The 24,792-nt window shown below is 66.2% G+C and overlaps 4 protein-coding genes across 4 annotated transcripts in view; 2 read left to right on the top strand and 2 right to left on the bottom strand.

Annotated features, from left to right (window-relative positions):
• Nucleotides 1-165: 165 nt before the first annotated feature.
• Nucleotides 166-5,764, top strand: DDX56 (DEAD-box helicase 56). The gene is made up of 12 exons (XM_039702672.1): nt 166-228; nt 290-327; nt 1,271-1,361; nt 1,967-2,211; nt 2,844-2,913; nt 3,164-3,321; nt 3,598-3,692; nt 3,776-3,849; nt 4,323-4,412; nt 4,603-4,708; nt 5,342-5,430; nt 5,586-5,764. Exons 1-12 carry the CDS (start codon nt 166-168, stop codon nt 5,661-5,663), a joined length of 1,197 nt encoding a protein of 398 aa, XP_039558606.1. The 3' UTR covers nt 5,664-5,764.
• Nucleotides 5,765-6,910: 1,146 nt separating this feature from the next.
• NPC1L1 (NPC1 like intracellular cholesterol transporter 1) lies at nt 6,911-17,594 on the top strand. Its single transcript, XM_039702662.1, is given in 20 exon segments — nt 6,911-6,974; nt 7,438-8,195; nt 8,198-8,749; nt 9,196-9,296; nt 9,386-9,558; nt 10,146-10,274; nt 10,635-10,817; nt 10,976-11,093; nt 11,308-11,435; nt 11,794-11,931; nt 12,180-12,269; nt 12,651-12,841; nt 12,914-13,041; nt 13,421-13,541; nt 13,832-13,887; nt 14,411-14,561; nt 15,206-15,437; nt 15,865-15,978; nt 16,497-16,659; nt 17,383-17,594. Coding segments are annotated over 20 exon segments (3,735 nt in total). The 5' UTR covers nt 6,911-6,920; the 3' UTR covers nt 17,538-17,594.
• Nucleotides 17,595-18,390: 796 nt separating this feature from the next.
• Nucleotides 18,391-20,034, bottom strand: MRPS24 (mitochondrial ribosomal protein S24). Its single transcript, XM_039702661.1, has 3 exons — nt 19,732-20,034; nt 19,251-19,362; nt 18,391-19,100 (listed from the first exon to the last, which is right to left on the bottom strand). The coding sequence occupies exons 1-3, from the start codon at nt 20,017-20,019 to the stop codon at nt 18,817-18,819; spliced, it is 684 nt and encodes a 227-aa protein (XP_039558595.1). The 5' UTR covers nt 20,020-20,034; the 3' UTR covers nt 18,391-18,816.
• A 39-nt stretch (nt 20,035-20,073) lies between these two features.
• CUNH2orf42 (chromosome unknown C2orf42 homolog) overlaps nt 20,074-24,792 on the bottom strand; it is a 6,201-nt gene continuing 1,482 nt past the window's right edge. Inside the window, exons 2-10 of the mRNA XM_039702673.1 lie at nt 24,344-24,792; nt 23,472-23,582; nt 23,119-23,247; nt 22,678-22,782; nt 21,995-22,102; nt 21,359-21,459; nt 21,126-21,288; nt 20,455-20,645; nt 20,074-20,100 (exon numbers count right to left, since the gene is read on the bottom strand). The exon at nt 24,344-24,792 is cut by the window's right edge and continues 285 nt beyond it. Coding sequence (XP_039558607.1) covers nt 20,074-20,100; nt 20,455-20,645; nt 21,126-21,288; nt 21,359-21,459; nt 21,995-22,102; nt 22,678-22,782; nt 23,119-23,247; nt 23,472-23,582; nt 24,344-24,792 — 1,384 coding nt within the window. The remainder of the gene's footprint in view (nt 20,101-20,454; nt 20,646-21,125; nt 21,289-21,358; nt 21,460-21,994; nt 22,103-22,677; nt 22,783-23,118; nt 23,248-23,471; nt 23,583-24,343) is intronic.

Consider the following 24,792-nt stretch of genomic DNA (forward strand, 5'->3'; position numbering starts at 1 on the left):
GGGGGATTTTGGGGTGTTGGGGATGCTCTCGGTCCTCCACCGCCAGGGGGCGCTGTAAGCTTCCAGCCGCCCTGAGGGCGCTCTGGACGCGCCACCGGAAGTGTCTGTGGGCGGTGCAGTTCGACCGGAAGTGTGCTCTCTGTGTGTGTGGGCGGCGGGGCCAAGATGGCGGCAGAGATGGAGGAGAAGGGGTTCGAGCACATGGGGCTGGACGGGCGGCTGCTGAGGGTGAGGGGCAGCGGGACAGCGGGGCGGCGTTCGGCTGGGCAGAGCGGGGGATTGCGGGCAGCGGTCGCCGGGGTTCCGGGAGGGGTGGGCCCTGCTCTGGTGGGGACACCGGGGACAGCAGGGGGACACTGGGGGGACATCCAGGGACAGCCAGGGGACACTGAGGGGACATCCAGGGAACAGCCAGGGACATCCAGGGACAGCCAGGGAACAGCCAGGGGACACTGAGGGGACAGCCAGGGACACCCAGGGGACAGCAGGAGGACAGGGAGGGGACACTGAGGGGACAGCCAGGGAACAGCCAGGGACACCCAGGGGACACGGTGGGGACACAGAGAAGAACACAGGAGGACAGGGAGGGGACACTGAGGGAACAGTCAGGGGGACAGTGGGAAGGACATGGGTGGGACAATTGGAGGGGACATGGGGACAGTGAGGAGTACACTGGGGACATGGAGGGGTACAGTGGGAGGGACATGGGGACACCCAGGGGACAGCAGGAGGACAGGGAGGGGACACTGAGGGGACAGTCAGGGGGACAATGGGAGGGGACAGTGGGAAGGACATGGGTGGGACAATTGGAGGGAACATGGGAACAATGAGGGGGTAATGGAGGGGGACACTGAGGACAGGGAGGGGACAGTGGGAGGGGACATGGGACAGTGAGGACATGGGGACAGTGATGGGACAATGAGGGTTTTGGGGTCTTTAAAGTTTTGGGGCTCCCTGAGAGGTTTTGGGGGCACTGAGGGTTTTGGGTTCTCAGAGGTTTTGGGGTTCCCTGAGAGGTTTTGGGGGCACTCACCATTTTGGGGTTCTCAGAGGTTTTGGGGCTCCCTGGGAGGTTTTGGGGCTTTGAGATTTCACTGAGAATTTGGGGGGCACTGAGGGCTTTGGGGTCTTTGAGGTTTCAGGGGCACTGAAGGGTTATGGGGGTTCTCAGCAGTTTTGGGGTGTTCTGGGCAGTCTTGGGGCACTCAGAAGGACTCTGGGGTGCCCGGGGGGGTTTTGGGGGTGCCCCTGACCCCCCGTGCCCCCCCAGCCACATGCCCAAGATCTACCAGGCCCTACTGGTGTCGGCCACCCTGAACCCCGAGCTGGAGGCGCTGCAGGAGCTGGTGCTGCACAACCCCGTGAGCATTGGGGCATTGGGGGCATTTTGTGGGATCTGCAGCGGGCACAGAGATGGAAAACACCGGGATTTGGGAACACTGTGTTTCTAGGAGCAGGATTTGGGAACACCACCCCCCATTTCCCATCTCTGACCCCAAATTCCCTGGGAATTCCAGTTCCCCAATCCCTGTTTTTGGGATCCTAATCTCAAATCCCATTTCAGGTGTAGGTTGTGCCCCCAGGGCAGTTTGCCAGTCCCCAGTTTTGGGATTTTCACCCCAAATCCCAGGTGCAGGTTCTGTCCCCAGACCCTCATCTCCAGCAGTTCCCCAGTCCCCAGTTTTGGGATTTTAACCCTAAATCCCATTCCAGGTGCAGGTTGTGCCCCGAGGGCAATTCCCCACTCCCATTTTCGGGTTTTTCACCCCAAACCCCGTTCAGGTGCAGGTGGTGCCCCTTGAGCCCCATCTCCAGCAGTTCCCCACTCCCCAAATTCGGGTTTTTCACCCCAAATCCCATCCCAGGTGCAGGTGGTTCCCCCCGAGCCCCGGCTGCGCGGCCGTTCCCAGCTGCAGCAGTTTCCCACTCCCCATTTTTGGGTTTTTCCCCCCAAATCCCACCCCAGGTGCAGGTGGTGCCCCCCGAGCCCCGGCTGCCCGGCCGTTCCCAGCTGCAGCAGTTCCAGCTGCGCTGTGGCTCCGAGGAGGACAAGTTCCTGCTGCTGGCGGCGCTGCTGAAGCTGCGGCTGCTGCGGGGCCGCGCGCTGCTCTTCGTGGGCAGCCTGGCCCGGGCCTTCCGCCTCAAGCTCTTCCTGGAGCAGTTCGGGATCGCCGCCTGCGCGCTCAACCCGCAGCTGCCCGCGCGCTCCCGGTGAGGCTGGGGGGTTGTGGGGTGGGGTTTGTGGGAAATCCTGCTTTTGTCCTCAACCCGCAGCTGCCCGCGCGCTCCCGGTGAGGCTGGGGGGTTTGTGGGGTGGGATTTAGGGAGTGGGATTTGTGGGGTGGGGTCTGTGGGAAATCCTGCTTTTGTCCTCAACCCGCAGCTGCCCGCGCGCTCCCGGTGAGGCTGGGGGGTTTGTGGGGTGGGATTTAGGGAGTGGGATTTGTGGGGTGGGGTCTGTGGGAATTCCCGTTTGTGCCCTCATCCTGCAGCTGTCTGTGAGATTCTGGTGAGTCTGGGAGGTTTGTGGGGTTGGGTTTATGGGAATTCCCATTTGAGTCCTAAATTCCTGGGTCTTCACCTGATCCCATTGATTTCAGAGTGGAAGTGGAGTAGGAATTGTGGGATGGGATTTATGGGGTGGGGTTTGTGGGAATTCCCTTTTGTGCCCTGAACCCGCAGCTGCCTGTGAGATCCTGGTGAGTGCTGGGGGGGTTTGTGGGGTGGGATTTGTGGGGTGGGGTTTGTGGGGTGGGGTTTCCTGTTGGTGCTGTCAATTCCTGTCCCTGTCCCAGGTGACACTGGGGTGTCCCTGGTGACACTGGGATGTCCCTGTGCCACAGGTGCCACGTCATCGCCCAGTTTAACCGGGGTCTCTACGATTACATCGTGGCCACCGACGAGGAGGGGCCGGCGGAGCCCCCCCGGCACCGCCCGCGCAGGGGGGGCAAGCACGGCCAGGTCAGGGGGACATGGGGACACTGGGGACAGCCAGGGCACGGCCAGGTCAGGGGGGACATTGGGGACATGGGGTGGCACTGGGGACTGGGACCTGTGTCCCTGACTGTGCCCATGTCCCCAGGAAGGGTGAGAGGAGGTGACAGCCCCCACAATGTCCCCATGTCCCTGACTGTGCCTGTGTCCCTGCAGGAAGGGTGACAAGAAGGGGGACAAGAAGGGTGACGGGAAGGGACAGCCCCCCCAGTGTCCCCAGGACCCCGAGTTCGGTGTCTCTCGTGGCATCGATTTCCAGAACGTCGCCGCCGTCATCAACTTCGATGTCCCCAGCTCCGTGGAGACCTACATCCACCGCGTGGGCAGGTGTGTCACCGGGGCCACCTCGGGGTCACCGGGGTCACCACAGGGCCACCACGGGGTCACCAGGGCCACCATGGTGTCCTCGGGGTCAGCAGGGGGTTTGGGGGTCACAACTTCGGTGTCCCCAGCTCAGTGTTGTCCTACATCCACCGCGTGGGCAGGTGTGTCACCCATGTCACCATGGTGTCCCCACAGTGTCCCTGTCCCCAGGGGTATCAGGGTGTCCCCAGGGTGTCAGGGGGTGTCCCCACGGTGTCCCCAGGGTGTCCCTGTCCCCAGGACGGCGCGCGGGGACAGCCCTGGCACGGCGCTGACGCTGGCACTGCCCGACGAGCTGGAGGGGCTGCGGCGCATCGAGGACACGCTGGCAGCAGGTGGCACTTGGGGACACGGTGGGGGGTGGTCAGGGGGGCTTGGGGACGCTGAGGTGACAGCGAGTGGCCCCGTGTCCCCACAGAGAACGGGCAGTCCATGCTGCAGCCCTACGAGTTCCGCATGGAGGAGATCGAGACGCTGCGGTACCGCTGCAGGGTGAGGGACACCGGGGGGACAGTGGGGCCATTGAGGGGACAGGGGGACACTGAGGGGACAGGGGGGGACAGTGGGGACACCGAGGGGACAGAGGGGGACAGTGGGGACACCGAGGGGACACCAGGGGGCTGCTGCCACCCCGTGTCCCCTCCTGAGGATGCACTGGTGGGGGGTCCCCAGGGATGTCCCAGTGTCCCCAGGATGCCATGGGGGTGTCCTGCTGTCCCCAGTGTCCTGATGTCCCCATGTCCCCAGGACGCCATGCGTGCTGTCACCAAGCAGCCCTGTCCCTGCTGTCCCCAGTGCTGTCCCCATGTCCCCAATGCTGTGCCCATGTCCCCAATGTCCCCACTGCTGTCCCCAGGACGCCATGCGTGCTGTCACCAAGCAGCCCTGTCCCTGCTGTCCCCAGTGCTGTCCCCATGTCCCCAATGCTGTGCCCATGTCCCCAATGTCCCCACTGCTGTCCCCAGGACGCCATGCGTGCTGTCACCAAGCAGGCCGTGCGCGAGGCGCGGCTGCGGGAGCTGCGCCAGGAGCTGCTCAACTGCGAGAAGCTCAAGGTGAGACCCCAAAACTGGGGGAAAACCCCAAATCCTGGAGTTTCCTCCCCAACCCCTCCATTTTAACCCCATTTTTGCCATTTTGATGTCACCCAGTTCAGTCTAGGGGAGGAATTTCCCTGGCCCAGTGGCTGATTGACTGGTTAATTAGTGATTGGTGATTAATGAAGGGTTAATTAATGGGTTCCAGGTGTATTTTGAGGACAATCCCCGGGACCTGCAGGCGCTGAGGCACGACCGGCCCCTGCACCCGGCCAGCGTGCAGCCACACCTGGGCCACGTGCCCGACTACCTGGGTACCAGAACAGGGGAAAACTGGGGAAAAATGGGGGGAAAAATTGAAATGTTGGGAAAAAAATGGGGGAAAAAATTGAAATTTTGGGAAAAAATGGGGAAAGAAATTGAAATTTTGGGGGGAAAATGGGATAAAAACTGGGGAAATGGGAGTGGGGTCAGCCACACCTGGAGCATGGGCACGAGTACCTGGGTACCAGAACGGGGGGAAACTGGGGAAAAATGGGGGAAAATTGAAATTTTGGGAAAAAATGGGGAAAGAAATTGAAATTTTGGGGGGAAAATGGGATAAAAACTGGGGAAATGGGAGTGGGGTCAGCCACACCTGGAGCATGGGCACGAGTACCTGGGTACCAGAAATGGGGGAAGTTGGGGAAAAATGGGGGAAAAAAATTGAAATTTTGGGGAAATAAAAGGACTGGGGAAATGGAAGTGGGGTGAGCCACACCTGGGCCATGGGCACGACTACCTGGGTACCAGAAATGGGGGAAGTTGGGGAAAAATGGGGGAAAAAATTGAAATTTTGGGGAAATAAAAGGGAAAAATGGGGGAAATGGGGGTCTGGGAGTGGTTTTGGGGTGGGCAGTGGGGTGAATTTGGGTTTTGGGGTGCACTAATCCCTTTTGCCCCCCCAGTGCCCCCCAGTCTCCGCGGCATCGCCGACCCCAACCCCAAAAAGAGGAAATGTCCCCGAGGGGCCGGGCCCCGGCGGGGGGGCAGCAAGGTGAGGGACCCCAAATCCCCCCCAAAATCCCCCCTGAACCTCAGAATCCCCCAAATTCCACCCCCAAAATTCCTGCTGAACCGCGCAATCTCCCAAATCCCACCCCAAAATCCCCCCAAAACCCCTGACCCCTCTGTGCCCCCCCTGTTTCGCAGCCCCGCTCCGGGAATCCCCTGCAGAGCTTCAGGTTCACCCGGCGAGGGAACAAACGGGGGGCAGCGGGCACCCCCTGAGCCTGGCACGGCTGGGGGCACCCCTGTGCCACCTGGGGACCCACCTGTGCCATGCCGTGCCCCGCCAGGGCTTGGTGACAATAAAGGTGCCCCGGAGCCTCCCCGGTGTCCCTTGGTGGCTGCGTGGCGGGGCCGGGCTGGGCACGGTGCCAGGCGGGGCTGGGGACAGGCAGGGACAGGCGGGTGACGCTGGCGTGGGCAAAGGTGCCAGGGCGGCGCCAGGGCAGTGTCCCCCGTTATCTGTGCCCCGTTATCTGTCCCCCCCCCCTTATCTGTCACCCCCTTTTTGTCCCCAAGGCCAGCAGGGCCATAAAGAGCGGCACAAGGACGCCCGCGGGTGGCACAGGTGGCATCGGGGGTGGCATCCCTGGGGACACTGCGGGGGTGGCACCGATGGCATCGGGGGGTGGCATCCCTGGGGACCCGGCGCGGGCTCGGGGGTGGCACCGGGACCCAGGAAGGGCGGGGGTGGCAGTGCCCCACCCTGGTGACATTGGGGACGGGCGTGGCACCGAGCGGGGTCCAGGGCCCTGAACCCGGCGGGGACAGAGGGCACTGGGATGGCACTGGGATGGCACTGAGCAGGGTCCAGGCCCCTGGAGCCACCCGGGACAGAGGGCACTGGGATGGCATGGCACTGTCACACCGGGATGGCACCAAGATGACCCAGGTCACCACCAGGATGGCACACAAGGGGTGGTGCCGGGGTGGCAGCGGCACCACTGGGATGTCACTGGGACAGAGGGCACAGGGATGGCCCTGGCACACGAGGATGGCACCAGGCTGGCTCTGTCACCACCGGGATGGCACCAAGGTGGCCCTGGCACAGCCGTGCCCTCGGCGTGGGGGACAGCAGGGCGCCACCCCGGGATCCCGGGATGTGGCACCGGCGCTGTCACCGGTGCCCGTGGTGACGTCCTGCTGCCACCCTGTGCCACCCCCGCTCCCAAATTCCTGCGTTTGTCCCCAAACCGGTGCCCGTGGGTGCCCCTGATGCCACCCTGAGCATAAATCCCCGTTTTCTCCCCGTGTCGGTTCCCACGGTGCCGCCTGCTGCCACACGGGTGGCAGTGCCACCCCGCCCCGGCGGGGCCGCCGGGCCCCGCCCCGATCGATCGATGATCGGGTTAATGATCGATCCGGCCCCGGGGCTGATTGGCCCCGCTGCCATCAGGCCAGCGGTGCCCTCCCCGGCCGGCACCGGGGGGCGGGGGGGCTTTAAAGGCGCGGGTGGCACTCGGGGACAGCCCTGTCAGCATGGCCGCCTCCCTGGCACTGCCCGGCGCCCTCCTGGCCGCGCTCCTGGCGCTGGTAGGGACAGGGACACTGCGGGTGGCACTGGGAGGGACGCGGGGCGGGCACTGGGGGTGGCACCGGGGGGGACGGGGGGCACCGCTGCGGTGACATTTGGGGGCTGAGGGTGGCAGAGCCGGGGGGACACCGGTGCCGTGCCCGCCTGGTGACATTTGGGTGGCACTCGGAACGTTTGGGGTGGGCAGAGCCAGGGGACACCCTTGTGGTGCCATCTGGGTGACATCTGGGGGAACTGAAGGTGGCAGAGTGGGGGGACACTGCTGTGGTGCCCACTGGGTGACATTTGGGTGACACTTGGAGGAACTGGAGGTGGCAGAGTGTGGGGACAATGCCATGGTGCCCACTGGGTGACATTTGGAGGAACCAACGGTGCCCTGGCTGTGGCGACACCTCCGTGGTGCCCACCAGGCCCCCCTCAAGGTGCCACCACCGTGCCACCACCCCGTCCCCGTCCCCGCAGGCGTCGCCGTTGCTGACCCCCGTGCGCCAGGCCGGCGTCTGCGCCTTCTACGGCGAGTGCGGGCGCAACCCCGAGATCAACATGTCGCTGGTGCCCTCCAAGGTGCCCTGCCTGTCCAACACGCCGGCGCGGGTGGCACGGGGCGCGCTGCTGTCCCTGCTGCGCGTCGTGTGCCCCGAGCTGGCACGGGGGGACAACGAGACCACGCGGGTGTGCTGCAGCTACGGGCAGCTGAGCGCGCTGCGCCTCAGCGTGGGGCTCTCGGGCACCGTGCTGGCGCGGTGCCCGGCCTGCGCCCGCAACTTCGCCAACCTCTACTGCCACAACATCTGCAGCCCCGACCAGAGCCTCTTCACCAACGTCACCCGCGTGGCCAACTACACGGTGGTGCCTGGCGCCCACGCCGTGCTGGAGTACCAGCTCTTCTACCGCCGCCGCTACGCCGAGGCCGCCTTCGCCTCGTGCCAGGGCGTGCGGCTGCCCGCCACGGGCGGCTATGCCATCTCCACCATGTGCGGGCGCTACGGCGCCCAGCTGTGCACGGCCCAGCGCTGGCTGGACTACCAGGGCGACAAGAACAACGGGCTGGCGCCGCTGCAGATCGACTTCCAGCTGCTGCCCAACGGCTCCGAGCCCGGCCAGGGCATCGTCCCGCTGGACGCGCCCGCCTGGCGCTGCGACCAAGCGCCCAGCGCCGACCAGGAGCCGTGCTCGTGCCAGGACTGCGCCCAGGCCTGCCCGCCCGTGGCGCCGCCCGCCGACGCTGGGGCACGGTGGTGGCCGCGTGGCCGGTGGCCGTGCTGGCGGTGGCCGTGGCGGTGGCCGGGGGGCTCTCGGCCGGGCTGGTGACCCTGCAGCTGACCACGGACCCCGTGGAGCTGTGGTCGGCGCCGGGCAGCCGTGCCAGGCAGGAGAAGGAGTTCCACGACCGCCACTTCGGGCCCTTCCTGCGCACCAACCAGGTGATCGTGACGGCGCCGGGGCGCGCCGGCCTCACCTACGACTCGGTGGTGCTGGGCACCAAGAACTTCAGCGGGGTGCTGGCGCAGGACGTGCTGCTGGCGCTGCTGGAGCTGCAGGAGACGCTGGCGGGCACCACGGCGTGGGCGGCGGGCGCGGGCAGGAACGTCAGCCTGCAGGACGTGTGCTACGCGCCGCTGAACCCCGCGGCGCCCGGCGTGGGCGACTGCGCCGTCAACAGCGTCACGCAGTACTTCCAGAACAACCGCAGCCGCCTGGCGCTCAGCGCCTGGCAGGACGGCAAGCAGCAGGGCACCGTGGACTGGCACGACCACCTCATCTACTGCGTCAAGTGGGTGCCACGGGCACCGCGGGGTGCCCTGCTGTGGGGCTGGGGTGACAGCTGTGGGGTGCCCCCTGTGGCACGGTGCCCGTGGGGTGGCCAGTTTTGGGGCTGGGATGATGCCCATGCGGGTTCAGGGTGCCACCCACGTGTCCCCATCCCTGTTGGGCGCCAGGCCGTGTCCCTGTGGTGCCACCCATGTGTCCCCATCTCTGTTGGGCATCAGGCCGTGCGTCTGGGCTATCCCGCGGGTGTCCCCATCTCTGTTGGGCGCCAGGCTGTGTGTCTGTGATGCCACCCGTGTGTCCCCATTGCTGTTGGGCGCCAGGCCGTGTCCCTGCGGTGCCACCCACGCGTCCCCCACGGCAGCCGGGGTGCCCGCGGGTGGCAGCGGGCGCGGGGCGGGGGCCGGGCGGGCGCTGCCCCCGCTGACGGCCCGGCCCTGTCGCCTCCAGCTCCCCGCTCTCCTTCAAGGACATCACGGCGCTGGAGCTGAGCTGCATGGCCGAGTATGGCGGGCCCGTGTTCCCCTACATCGCCCTGGGCGGCTACCGCGGTACGGGGGGGCCGGGGCGCTGGGGGGCCCCGAGAGTCCCCGAGAGGTCCCCGAGGTGTCCCCGCGCCGTGACCGCCGTGTCCCCGCAGAGTCGGAGTACACGGAGGCCGAGGCGCTGATCGTCACCTACTCGCTGAACAACTTCCCCGCGGGGGACCCGCGCCTCGAGTGGGCGCTGAGCTGGGAGCGGCAGTTCCTGCGCGTGGTGCGCGACTTCCAGCGCCGCCACCGCCACAACCTCTCGGTCACCTTCATGGCCGAGGTGCGGCCGTGCCCCTCCGTGTCCCCTCCGTGTCCCCTGTGTCCCTCCGTGTCCCCATGTCCCCCGATGTCACCTGTGTCACGGTGTCCGTAGTGTGTCCGCACCGTGTTCCCTCCGTGTCCCCTCCATGTCCCTATGTGTCTCCTGTGTGACCGCCGTGTTCCCAATGTCACCTGCGTCATGCTGTCTGTAGTGGCCTCAGTGAACCCCGTGTCCCCTCAGTGTCCCCCCCGTGTCCCCTCCGTGTCTCTGTGACCCCCATGTTCCCTATGTCACCTGTGTCCGTAGTGGCCTCAGCGAACCCTGTGTCCCCTTCATGTCCCCACTGCCCCCCATGTCCCTGTGCCCCTTCCATGTCCCCGTGCCCCTGGTGCCCCTCGTGTCCCCCTGCCCTCGGTTCCCCCAGTGCCCCTCACATCCCTGGTGTCCCCAGTGTCCCTGTGCCCCTTCCATGTCCCCGGTGTCCCCATGCCCCTGGTGCCCCTGGTGCCCCCGGTGTCCCCATGTCCCTGTCCCTCCTCCCTGCCTCCGGTGCCCCGGTGCCCCGGTGCCCCCAGCTGTGGCTGTCGCTGTCGCTGTCCCCTCAGCGCTCTCTGGAGGACGAGATCAACCGCACGAGCGGGGAGGACCTGCCGGTGTTCGCCACCAGCTACCTGCTGGTGTTCGCCTACATCGCGCTGGCCCTGGGCGAGTACACGGCCTGGCGGAGGGTCCTGGTGAGCCCCGGGGGGCACGGGGGGCACGGGGATGGCAGAGGGTCCTGGTGAGCCGGGGGGGATTTGGTTTGGGGGGCACAGGGGTGGCAGAGGGTCCTGGTGCCACCCCAGGGCGGTGGGTTTGGGGGGTCCTGTGCGGTTTGGGGATGAGGGAGGGTCCTGGTGAGCTCCGGGTCGATTTGGGGGGCTCGGGGGGGTTTGGGGGTGGCAGAGGGTTTTTGTGAGCCCCGGGGGATTCGGGGTGCCCAGCCGGGGGGTTCGGGGTGCCCACTCGGGGGTGCTGACCCGGGGCGCCCCCCGGGGGGTTCGGGGGTGCCCAGCCGGGGGTGCTGACCCGGGGTGCCCCCGCGGGTGCCGCAGGTGGAGTCCAAGGTGACGCTGGCGCTGGGGGGCATCGCGGTGGTGCTGGGCGCCGTGCTGGCCGCCATGGGGCTGCTGGCGCTGCTGGGGCTGCGCTCGTCCCTCATCATCATCGAGGTCGTGCCCTTCCTCGTGCTGGCCGTGGGCGCCGACAACATCTTCATCTTCGTGCAGGAGCTGCAGGTGCGGCACCGGGCACCGGGGGCACCGGGGGCACCGGGGGGTAGCTGGGGGCACCTGGGGCACCTGGAGACACCTGGGGGCATGGGGCAGTTTGGGGTCTGGGGGTGCCCCCCGGGTCTGGGGGTGCCCGGGCCGGCCCTGACCCCCCTCCCTGGCAGCAGCAGTCGCAGCCGGAGCCGGGCGAGACGCGGGAGCAGCACCTGGGGCGGGTGCTGGCACAGGTGGCACCGAGCATGCTGCTCTGCAGCCTCTCCGAGACCGTCTGCTTCCTCTTCGGTGCGGGGGCACGGCGGGCACGGGGGGCACGGGGTGGGCACAGCGACATGGGGGACAACGGGCACGGGCGCTGGGGGGTGTGGCAGGGCTGGCATGGGGTCCCGGTGACACCGAGGGGTGACACGGGGATGCCAGGGGTGTGTCCGGGCATGTCCCGCTGACCCGGGGGTGCCAGGGGGGTGCCCGGGGTCTCGGTGACCCGGGGGTCCCGCAGGTGCCCTCTCGTCCATGCCAGCCGTGCGGACCTTCGCCCTGACGGCCGCGCTCGCCATCGCGCTGGACTTCGTGCTGCAGATGTCGGGGTTTGTGGCGCTGGTGGCGCTGGACAGGCGGCGACAGGAGGTGGCACCGGGGGCACCGCGGGGCCAGGGCGGGGGGCTCGGGCTGGGTGCGAGGGGTGGGTGAGAGGGGCCCCAGGGTGGGCACGGGGTGGGTGAGAGGTCCCCAGGGTGCCCATGGGGATCCCAAGGTGGGTGTGAGGATCCCCAGGGTGGGCACAGGTGCTCATGAAGCCCCCAGGGTGGGTGTCAGAATGCCCAGGGTGGGCACTGGGACCCCAGGGTGGGCACAGGGACCCCGGGGTGGGTGAGGGTCCCAGGGGAGGGTGAGGGTCCCCCGGCTGTGCCCAGGGTGGGCAGGGGACACCCGCGGGGCACGGGGGGGGCACAGAGGAGCCGTGCCAACCCCCCCGTGCCCGCAGGCCGGGCGCTTCGACCTCTGCTGCTGCTGCGGGGATGGCAAGGGGGGCACGGCCGGGGGGGGCCGGGGGCTGCTGCGCCCCCTCCTCGAGCGCTTCTACACCCCCGTGCTGCTGCACCCCCTGGTGCGGCCCGCCGTGGTGAGGGCACGGGCACGGGCATGGGGGGCACGGGGGCACGGGGGGCACGGGGGCACGGGGGAGTTTGGGGTTTGGGGGTCTCTGTGGGAGTTTGGGGTCCCGGGGGTCTCTGTGGGTTTGGGGGTCTCTGTGGGTTTGGGGTTGGGGGGTCTCTGAGGTTTGGGGGTTCTGGGGGTCTCTGTTGGGTTTTTTGGGGTCCTGGGGGTCTCTGGGGTTTGGGGTGGGGTCCCTGAGCCCCCCTCCCCCAGGTGCTGCTGTTCCTGTTCCTGGCCTGCGCCGGGCTCTTCCTGCTCTTCCACGTGTCCGTGGGGCTGGACCAGGAGCTGGCACTGCCCGAGGTGGGCACCGCAAGCGGGCACCGCGGGGACAGCGGGGACACACGGGGGGACAGGGGGGCCCTGTGGGGACATCCGGGGGTGCCCCCCATGGGGAGGCTTGGGGACATGTAGGGGTGACATATGGGGGGACCCCTTTGAGACCGGTGGGTGCTGGGTGGGTGACACGGCCCTGAACAGGGACACGTGGGGCTGTGACGTGGGGACACGTGGCAGGGGTGGCACGGCCCTGTATGGGGACCCGCTGGGATGCTGGCACTCCTTTGGGACCCCTCTGTGTCCCCTCTGTGTCCCTCTGTCCCCTCTGTGCCCCCTCTGTGCCCTCTGTCCCCTCCGTCCCCTCGTGCCCCCGCGGGTGCCACCGCTGCCACCCCGCTGCCCCAGGACTCGTACCTGCTGCCGTACTTCTCGGAGCTGAACCGCTACCTGGCCGTGGGCGTCCCCACCTACTTCGTCACCACGAGCGGCTTCGACTTCTCCTCGGAGAACGGCACCAACGCCGTGTGCTCCAGCGCGGGCTGCGACGCCAACTCGCTGACGCAGACCATCCAGCTGGCCACGCGCTTCCCCAACGCGTGAGTGCCCGCGCGCCGCGCCCGCCCGCCCGGCCGCGCCCGCCTCCTGCCAGCCCCCTGTGCCCTCCCCAGGTCCTACCTGGCCATCCCGGCCACCTCGTGGCTGGACGACTTCCTGGACTGGCTGAACCCCACGGTGCGCTGCTGCCGCATCTACCAGGCCGGGGAGCACAAGGGCGAGTTCTGCCCCTCCACCAGCAGTGAGTGCGCCGGGGCACGGGCTGCGGGGGCACGGGGTGCCCGCCATGGTGGTGTTGGGTGCCATGGGGTGCCCGCCATGGGGGCTGTTGGGTGGCCATTGGGTGCCACTGGGTGGTCATTGGGTACCTACTGTGATGACCATTGGATGCCCATTGGATGCCCACTGGGTGTCCCTTGGGTGTCCATTGGGTGCCCATTGGGTGGTCATTGAATGCCCATTGTGTGTCCATTGGGTGCCCACGGGGAGGTCACTGGGCACCTACCGTGATGCCCCCTGGGCGCCTGCTTGGTGCCTGCTGTGCAGGCCCCCTGCACCCCTGGGTGCCCCTGGGTGCCCGCGGTGTGAGCGGGGCCCGCGCTGAGCCGGTGTGCCCGCAGCTGAGCCCAGCTGCCTCCTGGGCCAGTGCCTGAAGAAGGTGCGGCGCCCCACGGCCGAGGAGTTCCAGCGCTTCCTGCCCTGGTTCCTGCAGGACCGGCCCACGCTGCAGTGCGCCAAGGGGTGAGTGGCACCGTGGTGGCACGGGTGGCACCGCGGTGACGCCAGGGCTGTGCTGCTGGGGGGACACACGGGGGTAAATGCCACCCAGGGGGACACGGAGTTGGGCACTGTGGAGGCTCCCAGGGGTGGGTGGCACCTGTGGGGACACCCAGGGCTCAGTGCCAGCCATGGGGGTGGTGACACCCAGGGACAGGAACAGCAGCGTGGGCACTCCCCGGGTGTCCCCTGGGTGTCCCCGGGTGTCCCCTGGGTGTCCCCAGGTGTCCCCTGACCCTCCCGTGTCCCTGCAGTGGCCTGGGCGCCTACGACACCGCGGTGAGCATGGACGCCAACGGCACCATCCTGGGTGAGTGCGGGTGGCACGGGGACCGGGGTGACCACTGACCCCCAGGGGTGACCATTGACCACCAGGGTGGCCACTGAGCCCTGGGAGTGACCGCTGACCACTAGGGTGATCACTGACCACCAAGAGTGACCACTGACCCCCAGGTCAACCACTGACCACCAGGGGTGACCACTGACCACCAGGATGACCACTGACCCTGTAGCAGCTGCTGACCCCCAGGGTGACCATTGAGCCCCAGGAGTGACCACTGACACCCAGGGGTGACTGCTGACCACCAGGGGTGACCACTGCCCCCGGAGTGCCCACTACCCACAGAGTGCCCACTGCCCCAAGTGATGGCTGCCCCATGGTGCCCACTGCCCCGGTGGTGCCAGCTGCCCCAGTGCCCTCTCCCCAAGTGACCACTGGCTGCCCCAGTGACCGCGCCGTGCCAACTCCCCGAGTGACCACTGCCCAAGTGACCACTGCCCCAGTGCCCTCTCCCCGAGTGCCCGCTGCCCCAGTGACCGCGCCGTGCCCGCAGCCACGCGTTTCATGGCGTACCAGCGCCCGCTGCGCACGTCCCAGGAGTACACGAGTGCCCTGCGCGCTGCCCGCTCCCTGGCAGAGCGCATCACGAGCACCCTGCGCGCCGTGCCCGGCACCGACCCCGCCTTCCGCGTCTTCCCCTACACGTGAGTGGCACTGCCAGCCCCGGGGCACCGGGGGGGCCCGCTGAGGGGGGGCAGGTAGCGGTGCCCAGGTCAGGGTGCCCATCCCAGGGTGCTGTGGGTGCTGGGGTGCCCATATCAGGGTGTCCAGTGCCCATTTTGGGGTGCCCGGTTCCCATTTTGGGGTGCCTAGTGCCCATTCTGGGGTGTCAAGTGCCCATATCACAGTATCCAGTGCCCGTTTTGGCATCCCACTGCCCGTTTTGGGGTCCTGGTGCTCGTGTCATGGTACCCAGTGCCCGTTTTGGGGTGCCCAGTGCCCACATCAATGTGCCTAGTGCCCATTTTGGGGTCTCAGTGCCCGTTTTGGGGTCGCAGTGCCCATATCAGTGTTCCCAGTGCCCGTTTTGGGGTGCCCGGTTCCCATTTTGGGGTCCCAGTGCCTGTTTGGGGTCCCAGTGCCCATATCAGTGTGCCCAGTGCCTGTTTTGGGGTGCCAGGATCCCATTTTGGGGTCCCAGTGCCTGTTTGGGGTCCCAGTGCCCATATCAGTGTTCCCAGTGCCCGTTTTGGGGTCGCAGTGCCCGTTTTGGGGTGGCAGTGCCCGTTTTGGGGTGCCGGGGGTGCCCCTCCCCGCGTGCCCGCTGCCAGCGCGGTGCCACCCGCAGGGTGACGTACGTGTACTACGAGCAGTACCTGACGGTGGTGGTGGAGGGGCTGGTGACGCTGGCGCTGTGCCTGGTGCCCACCTTCGCCGTGTCCTTCCTGCTGCTGGGCATGGACGTGCGCTCCAGCCTGGCCACGCTGCTCACCATCGCCATGGCGCTGCTGGGCACCGTGGGCTGCATGGCGCTCTGGGCAGTGCCCTACAACGCCGTGGCACTCATCAACCTCGTGGCGGTGCGGGCAGGGGCACGGGGACACGGGCACGGGGCAGGGGACATGGGGACAGCTGGGACATGGGACACAGGGGGTGGCACAGGGATGTGGGGCATGGAGGGTGGCACGGGGACATGGGGCACAGGGCACAGTGGGGACACGGGGCATGGCGGGGTGGCACAGGGATGTGGGATGGCACAGGGGACAGTGGGGACATGGGGAACATGGGGTGGCACAGGGACGTGGGGTGTGAGGGGTGGCACAGGGACGTGGGCCACATGGGGTGGCACTGGGACACGTGAGGTGGGACATGGGGTGGCTCTGGTGGCACAGGGGTGGCTCTGAGGGCACGGGGGTGGCTCTGGGGACACCGGGGTGGCTCTGGTGGCACAGAGGGTGGCTCTGGGGGCACAGCGGTGCCCGGGGTGCCAGCCCGGTGTCCCCCCAGGCCGTGGGCATCTCGGTGGAGTTCGTGTCCCACATCACCTGCGCCTTCGCCCGCAGCCGCCAGCCCACGCGGGTGGCACGAGCCGCTGAGGCCACTGCCACCATGGGCAGCAAGGTGGGCACGGGGGGCACCAGGGCACCTCCTGGGTCCGGGGGGACACCACAGGACCCAAACTCTCCTGGGGCCAGGGATGACACCGTGGGACCTCCTGGAGCTGGGGGGTGACACCGGAGGACCTTTTAGGGCTGGGGGTGACACCGCGGGTCCCCAAACCCTCCTGGGCCGGGGGGGTGACACTGTGGGACCTTTTAGGGCTGGGGGTGGCATGGTGGGACCCCAAACTGTCCTGGGGCTGGGGGTGGCACTGCGGGACCCAAACCCTTCTGGAGCTGGGGGGTGACACCGCGGGACCTCCTGGGCCGGGGGGGTGACACTGTGGGACCTTTTGGGGCTGGGGGTGGCACTGCGGGACCCCAAACTGTCCTGGGCCGGGGGGTGGCACTGGGGGACCCCAAACCCTTCTGGAGCTGGGGGGTGACACCGCGGGACCTCCTGGGCCGGGGGTGGCCCCGCGGGTCCCCGATCCCCCGGGCCGCTGTCCCGGCCGGGCGGTGTCACCGCTGTCGCCGCAGGTGGTGGCGGGGGTGGCCATGACCAACCTGCCGGGGGTGGCCGTGCTGGCGTTCGCCAAGGCGCGCCTGGTGCGCATCTTCTTCTTCCGCCTCAACCTCATCGTCACCGCGCTGGGGCTGGCACACGGCCTGGCGTTCCTGCCCGTGCTGCTCAGCTACATCGGTACGGCAGCGACTGCGACACCGCGACAGGGACAGCGACAGGGACAGGGACACCGCGACAGGGACACCGCGACAGGGACAGCGCGACAGGGACAGGGACAGCGACAGGGACAGGGACAGGGACAGGGACACCAGAACAGGGACAGGGACAGGGACAGCCCTGGGGACAGGGATACCGCAACAAGGACAGTGTCAACCCCTCGAGGACAGGGACACCTCCCCGGGGACAGGGAGACTGGGACAGTGTCACCTCGGGCACGGGGACAGTGTGACACCAGGACAGTGTCACCTCCCCAGGGACAGGGACACTGGGTCACCCCCAGGACAGGGACAGTGACACGGTGCCCGCTGTCCCCTCAGCCTGGGGACAGGGACAGTGACACCGGGGCACGGACACCGAGACAGGGACAGTGTCACACCCCCGAGGACAGGGACACCTCCCCGGGGACAGGGACACTGGGACCACTGGGACAGTGTCACCTTGGGCACGGGGACAGTGAGACACCAGGACAGTGTCACCTCGGGGACAGGGACAGGACAGGGACACTGGGACAGGGACAGGAACAGTGTGACACTGGGACAGTGTCACCTCCCCATGGACAGGGACAGTGACACGGTGCCCGCTGTCCCCCAGGGCCCGGGGACAGGGACAGTGACACGGTGCCCGCTGTCCCCCCAGGGCCCGGGGACAGGGACAGTGACACGGTGCCCGCTGTCCCCCCAGGGCCCGCGCCGCAGGTGCCAGCGGGGGAGGACACGCCGGGGGACACCGCGCAGGGGACAGGGCTGGGCCTGGGCAACCCCTGCTTCAAGGACAAGGACAAGGACAAGGACAAGGACAAGGCCAAGGACAAGGACAAGGGGCCCAGGAAGGGCTGAGCCCCCCGCGCCCCTCCCCCCTCTCTATTTAAACTGGTTTTGTCACATCCTGCACTGGCCGGACTGGGATGGGCACTGCGGTGTCACACGGGCTGGGGACACGGGGGTGGCACGTGGGGCACGGGGACACCGTGGGGACACTGCAGGGACATGGGGGTGGCACGTGGGACACTGCGGGGACATGGGGACAGTGTGTGGGACACAGGAATGTTGAGGACACAAGGCCATGTGGGGCACAGGGACACTGTGGGGACACTGAGGATACCCCAGAGCAATCCTGGAGGAACATTTACAGGGTTTCTAGGGCCGTTTACTGGTTTTTAGGAACATTTATGGGTTTATTCCCTAGATGAACCTGTGGGGCACATCCCAGAGCACTCCTTTAGGAACGCTGATGGTTTTTAGGAACATTTATAGGTTTTTTAGGAACATTTATGGGTTTATTCCCAGATGAACTTGTGGGGCACATCCCAGAGCACTCCTTTAGGAACGCTGATGGTTTTTAGGAACATTTATAGGTTTTTTAGGAACATTTATGGGTTTATTCCCTAGATGAACCTGTGGGGCACATCCCAGAGCACTCGTTATGGTTTTTAGGAACATTTAAGGGTTTATTCCCAGATGAACTTGTAGGGCACATCCCAGAGCACTCCTTTAGGACCATTCATAGTTTTTAGGAACATTTATGGGTTTTTAGGGCCATTTACAGGTTTATTCCCTAGATGAAGTTGTAGGGCACATCCCAGAGCAGACCTTTAGGAACGCTGATGGTTTTTAGGAACATCTATGGGGTTTTTAGGAACATTTATAGGTTTATTCCCTAGATGAACTTGCAGGGCACATCCCAGAGCACTCCTTTAGGAACATTTATGGGTTTATTCCCAGATGAACTTGTAGGGCACATCCCAAGGCAGTCCTTTAGGAACCTTTATGGGGTTTTTAGGAACATTTACGTTTTTTGGGGCCGACTGCAGGTTCACCCTAGATGAACTTGTAGGGCACATCCCAGAGCACTCCTTTAGGAACACTGATGGTTTTTAGGAACGCTGATGGTTTTTAGGAACATTATGGTTTTTAGGAACACAGGGTCACCCTAGATGAACTTGTAGGGCACATCCCAGAGCATTCCTTTAAGAACATTTATGTTTTTTAGGAACATTATGGTTTTTAGGAACACAGGGTCACCCTAGATGAACTTGTAGGGCACATCCCAGAGCATTCCTTTAAGAACATTTATGTTTTTTAGGAACATTATGGTTTTTAGGAACACAGGGTCACCCTAGATGAACTTGTAGGGCACGCGGGCGGGCACGGTCTGCAGCTCCAGGCGCACGGGGCACTTGTAGAAGTGGCCCAGCAGGGTCTCGGCGTAGCCCAGCAGGAAGTAGAGCTTGTGGGGCGGCAGTGCCCGCGCCAGCAGGGCACAGATCACCAGCAGGTTCCCGCGCCGCTTCAGCACCGCCTCGTCCGCCAGCAGCCCCGGGAACGTCCCGGCCAGGAAGCGGCGCAGGAACGCGTCCTCGAGGGCACGGGGCGCCGCGCCCGCCTCGCCATGCAGGTTACCTGGGGACACGGGGGGCACTGAGTGACACACGGGGGGCATTGGTGGCACTGAGTGACCCCCGCTGTGCCAGACCCGCCTCGCCACGCAGGTTCCCGGGTGACACACGGGTGGCACGGGTGGCCCTGGGTGCCCCGTCCCGTGTCACTCACCGGTGTGCAGGGACAGCCAGCCCTTGCGGTGCCCGATGTGCTGCGGGGCGTGCGCCTGCTCGTACGTCACCATCTTGTCACCCTTGCCCGCGCGCACCCGCGCCGCCCGCGCCTGCGGGGACACCGGGGTCAGGGCATGGGACAGGGGACAGGACAGGGGGACAGGGGGACAGCAGGGTCAGGGGATGGGACACAGGGACAGGGGATGGGGGACACGGGGACAGCAGGGTCAGGGGATGGGACACAGGGACAGGGGGACAGGACAGGAGACAGGGGGACACGGGGACAGGGGCAGGAGAGAGCAGGGTCAGGGCACAGGGGACAGCGTGTCAGGGAATGGGACAGAGGACAGGGGACGGGACAGGGGACAGCAGTGTCAGGGGACAGAGGGACAGGGGATATGGGGACATGGGATAGTGGGGTAAGGGGACACAGGGACCCCGGGGACAGGGGGCACGGCCGCGGGTCCCCGAGGGCTCACCTTGAGGCACACGGGGCTGCTGTGGAGCTGCCGGGCGCTGGGGACACGGAGGGCGCGGGGAAGGACCTGCACGGGGGACAGGGCTGGCACGGCGGGCAGGGCACACGCCGGGCCCCAGGGCTGGCACGGGAACACCCCGGGAGCAGTGCCGGTGACCCCACAGCTGTGGCCCGTCCCCAGGGCCACCACAGCCCTGGGCCTCTTCCCTCCGTCCGCCACCCTCAGGGTGCGCGTCCCGGTGTCCCCAAACCCGGTGTCCCGCGTCACCCCCACCCTCACTGCTCCCATTCCCAGTGTTGTTCCCCATTCCCGGTATTTCCCCCTTCCCAGTGTTGTTCCCATTCACACTGGGAATGTACTGGGAATACACTGGGGATACACTGGGGATACACTGGGGATATACTGGGGGTATACTGGGGATATACCAGGAATATACTAGGAATATACTGGGGGGACTGGGAGCACAGGGGGTCCTGGGGACCCCCGAAGCCGCCTGGGTGCCTCGTGAGCGCTTACTGGGAGCAACTGGGAGCTCCTTGGTGCCAACTGGGAGCCTTTTGGGGCTCTCCCAGGTCCCTTCCCCCTTACACCCCCCGTTTTGGGGCTCTCCCAGGTCCCCCCTCCCCGTTCTGGGGCTCTCCCAGGTCCCCCCACCCCTTTTTGGGGTCTCCCAGGTTTCCTCCCTTTCCCTCCCCGTTCTGGGGCTCTCCCAGGTCCCCCCACCCCTTTTTGGGGTCTCCCAGGTTTCCTCCCTTTCCCTCCCCGTTCCCCGCGGCCGGGGGGCTGCCGGGGCCCCCCGTGGTGCCCGTACTGGAACTTGAGGCGCAGCTCGCCCAGGCGGGAGCGGGGCAGGATGTCGGGGATCCACTCGATGGTGAAGGGCGTGGGCTCCTTCTGCGAGGGGGACGTGTGGCCTGGGGGGGCACGGCGGCACGGCTGCAGCCCTGCTGCCCTCCCCGACCCCCAAAACCTTTGGAACCCCCCTGCTGCCCTCCCCAACCCCCCTTTCTCCATCCCTTGAAGCCCCCCCACCAACACCTGAACCCCCCTGTCCCCTCCCTTGCACCCCCAGGGGTGTTTGTGTTCCCCCAGTCCTATGGAGAGTTGGGACCTCCCAGGAGGGTTTTGGGGTCCCACCCTGCCCTTTCTAGGGCCAGTTTTAGGGTCCCACCTTGCCCTTCCCGGGACAAGTTTTGGGGTCCCAACCTGCCCTTTTTGGGGCTCTTTTGGGGGTCCCACCCTGCCCTTTCTAGGGCCAGTTTTAGGGTCCCACCTTGCCCTTCCCGGGACAAGTTTTGGGGTCCCAACCTGCCCTTTTTGGGGCTCTTTTGCGGTCCCACACCCTGCCCTCCCCGGTGCAGTTCTGGGCTCCCCCCGCGGCCCCCGGGCCTCACCGACTTTGAGGAAGGTCTGCAGCTCCAGGGGCCGCAGCGGGGGCTGCCTCTCGCGGGGGCCCAGCCCCTCGGGCAGGCTCTCCACCTCCACGCGGGGGCTGCGGAAGGGCTCGTAGGAGCCGTCGCGGTTCTGCACGAAGCTCCGGGTGATCTCCAGCGGCACCTGCGGGCCGGGCAGCGCTCAGGGCCGGCGCCGCGGGGCTGGGGGGTGCGGAGGGGGGTCCCGGCCTTACCTCGGGCGTGTCGAAGATCTGCTTGACCTGCAGGACGTTGGTGATGTGCCAGGTGTACTTGGAGAAGGTGCCCAGGGGCAGCGCGTCCCGGCGCACGAAGGCTGCGGGAGGGGTCGGGGAGGGGTCGGGGAGGGGCTCGGGGGGCTCCGGCCCCCTTCATCTTCCCCCTCTCTTACTGTCCCTCTTGGTTTTATCAGCCCTCTTCACTTTTCCTCTCCTTCCACCCCTTTTCTCCCCCTTTATTCCTCCCACTGCCTCTTTCCCCCTTTATTTTACCCTTCTTTATTTTTCCATCTGTTTCCCCCTCTTCATTTTTACACCCCTTTTCTCCCTATTTATTTTTTTCCCCACCTCTTCCCCCCTTTAATTTGCCATCCCCCTTTCCCCCCTTTACTTTCCCCCCCTTTATTTTTTTAATTCCCCCCCCTTTTATTTTTCCTCCCTCTATTTTCCCCCCTTTATTTCCCCCCCTTTATTTTCCCCTTTTATTTCCCCTTCCCTCCCATTTTCCATCTCCCCCTCCCCAGCACCCAACAAAAACCCCGGAATCCTCTCCGTGCCCCGGCTCCCTGCCCCACACAGCTCCCAGCAGGCTTTTCCCTTTGTTTTTTGGGGTGTTCTCCCCTTTTTCCTCACCCGTGGTGGAGTTGGGCAGCCTCTTCTTGCCGCTGCCGCTGGAGATGCGCTGCTGGAGCGCCTCGAAGAACGCCTGGGGGATGTGGAACACCAGGGGCTCCGGGCGGCCTGCGGGGTCCCCAACTGTCACCCCAAAGCGTCCCCGGGGCTCAGGGGGTCAGCACTGGGGCACGGCGCGCTCAGCCGGGGCTGGGGGTCCCAAAGTGTCACCCCAAGGCGTCCCCGGGGCTCAGGGGGTCAGCACTGGGGGAATTCCCAGGGAAACGGCACTTTTTTTCCCCACCTCTTTCCCCCCTTTATTTTTCCATCCCCCTTTCCCCCTTCATTTCCCCCCTTTTTCCCCCCCTTGGCGGCCCTGGGGGTCCCAAAGTGTCACCCCAAAGCGTCCCCGGGGCTCAGGGGGTCAGCACTGGGGGAATTCCCAGGGAAATGGTTGGGATTTGGAGGCTGACGCTGTTTTGGGGTCACTGGGAGGAGAATGCGGGTCTCAAATTGTCACCCCAAAGCGTCCCCGGGGCTCAGGGGGTCAGCACTGGGGGAATTCCCAGGGACACAGTTGGGATTTGGAGGCTGTTGCTGTTTTGGGGTCAGCACTGGGGGAATTCCCAGGGACACAGCTGGGATTTGGAGGTTGTCACTGTTTTGGGGTCACAGGGAGGAGGCTGGGGGTCCCAAACTCTCACCCTCAAACTGGTAGTGCATGGTCTGGTGGATGCGCTCTGTGACACTGCCCAGCCACTCCTGGAAGGACAGGGACACCTGGGACTCATCCAGCGCCTGGGGACAGCCTGAGGGGACAGGAAGGGACACTGGAACATCACTGCACCCCAGACACCACCCCAGAGCTCTGGGAGGGGACACTGCCATGTCACCGTGCCCCAAACCTCACCCATGGAGTCCTGGAATGGCTGGAGCTGGAGGAGACCCCAAAGCTCATCTGGTCCCACCATGGGTCCCACACCTCCGCCTGTCCCAGGGGGCTCCAGCCTGCCCTTGGCACTGCCAGGGATCCCAGCTGCTCTGGGAATTCCATCCCAGCCCTGCCCACCCTCACACCAGGAATTCCTTCCCCAAATCCCCCTCCACCTGTGCCCACCCCGAGCTGGCAGTGCCCCAGGGCTCACCGTGTCTCTTCAGCGAGGAGGAGGATGAGGAAGGTGAGGAGGAGACGACGGGCAGCTTCCTCAGGCTGCTCCTCCTGGGGCTGGGATGAGCTGGGTCTGGAGCCAGGAGGGGCCCGGGCACCTGCGGGCCTGAGGGAGGGACTGTCACCCACTGTCACCCATTGTCACCCACGGTCACTAAGGCCTGGAGCTGCTCCAGAGGCTCCACAGCTGGATCTGACCCCCAGAGCTGCTCCAGGGGTTCCACAGCTGTATCTGACCCCCCGGAGCTGCTCCAGGGGTTCCACAGCTGTATCTGACCCCCCGGAGCTGCCCGGGGGGGTCAGAGCCCCCAGCCCTCCCGTGACACTCACCTGGCCCCAGGTCCTTCCTCCTCCTCTTGGCCTTGGCAGCCGCTGCCCCCCGAGCCCGCGCCGCGGGGCTGGGGCCACGGAGCAGCTGCGGGATCACCGTGCCCTTCAGCCCTGGGGACACAAGGACTGTCCCTAAACACAGCCCAGCCACCAGCCACGGGGACACTGGGGGACACGGGGACCCCCAGAACCCCAAAACCCCCTCACCCTCCCAGGAGGCTCATCCCACTCCCACTGTGGTTTGCACCTTGGGCTGGGTGGGGTTATCGGGGTGCAGCTGGGGTGCAGAACCTCCTTAAGGGGGTGAGCCCCAGGTACTCCTGTGGGATTTAGGGGAATGAACCCCAGATATTCCTGCTGGGAGTTCAGGGGGATGAACCCCAGATACTCCTGCTGTGGGAGGGGATTTGGGGAATGGACCTCAGATATTCCTGCTGTGGGATGTGGGGAATGAACCCCAAAACCCCCTCACCCTCCCAGGAGGCTCATCCCACTCCCACTGTGGTTTGCACCTTGGGCTGGGTGGGGTTATTGGGGTGCAGCTTTTGGGGTGCAGAACCTCCTTAAGGGGGTGAACCCCAGATATTCCTGATGTAAGTTTTGGGGAATGAACCCCAGGTACTCCTGCTGTGGGAGGGGATTTGGGGAATGGACCCCAGAGTTTGCCCTGGGAAGGGGTTCAGAGTTCCCAGCCCAGACAAGGACCCCACCCCAGTGGGAATGGCTCCCCGTGGAGCTCCGTGCCCACAGCAGCACGGGGCAGCACCAACCCAGCCCCGGTGGGATGTGTGACCCACGGAAGGGTCTGGAACCGTTCTGGGGGCAGGGAGTGGCCGCGGGGAGAGCCCAGGCTGGTTTTTAGGGTGCCCCACCGCTGCCGTCGGCGGCGAGGAACTCGGAGAACTCCTGGGCCAGGCTCTCGTCGCTGGCGAAGGCGCAGATGCAGGCCAGGAAGTGCACGCAGCGCGCGGGGGGCGACTCTTCCTCCTCCTCCTCCTCCTCCTCGTCGTGGTGCCCGTCCCCGCGGGCGCGGCCGTGCCCGGGCGCGCGGCAGGCGCAGGAGAAGCGCCGCTGCCCGAAGCTGGCGTGCAGGTAGCCCAGGCTGTGCCGGGCGCTGGCCTGGCACTTGACCACCAGCACGCTCTTGGTGACGCGCTGCACCAGCGGCCCCGTGGGCTCGGTGGCCAGCTCCCACAGGCGGCGCTTGGCCTCGGCGGGCGCCTGCACGGCGCCCAGCACCGAGCTCTTCAGCGGCAGCGGCGTGGCCTCGGCCTGGCAGCCCAGCGCCAGCTTCAGGTGCTGGCACTGCCCGCCGGCGGCC

Source organism: Passer montanus, unplaced genomic scaffold, assembly GCF_014805655.1.
Source record: "Passer montanus isolate IOZ18808 unplaced genomic scaffold, ASM1480565v1 scaffold158, whole genome shotgun sequence".
Lineage (NCBI taxonomy): Eukaryota > Metazoa > Chordata > Aves > Passeriformes > Passeridae > Passer > Passer montanus.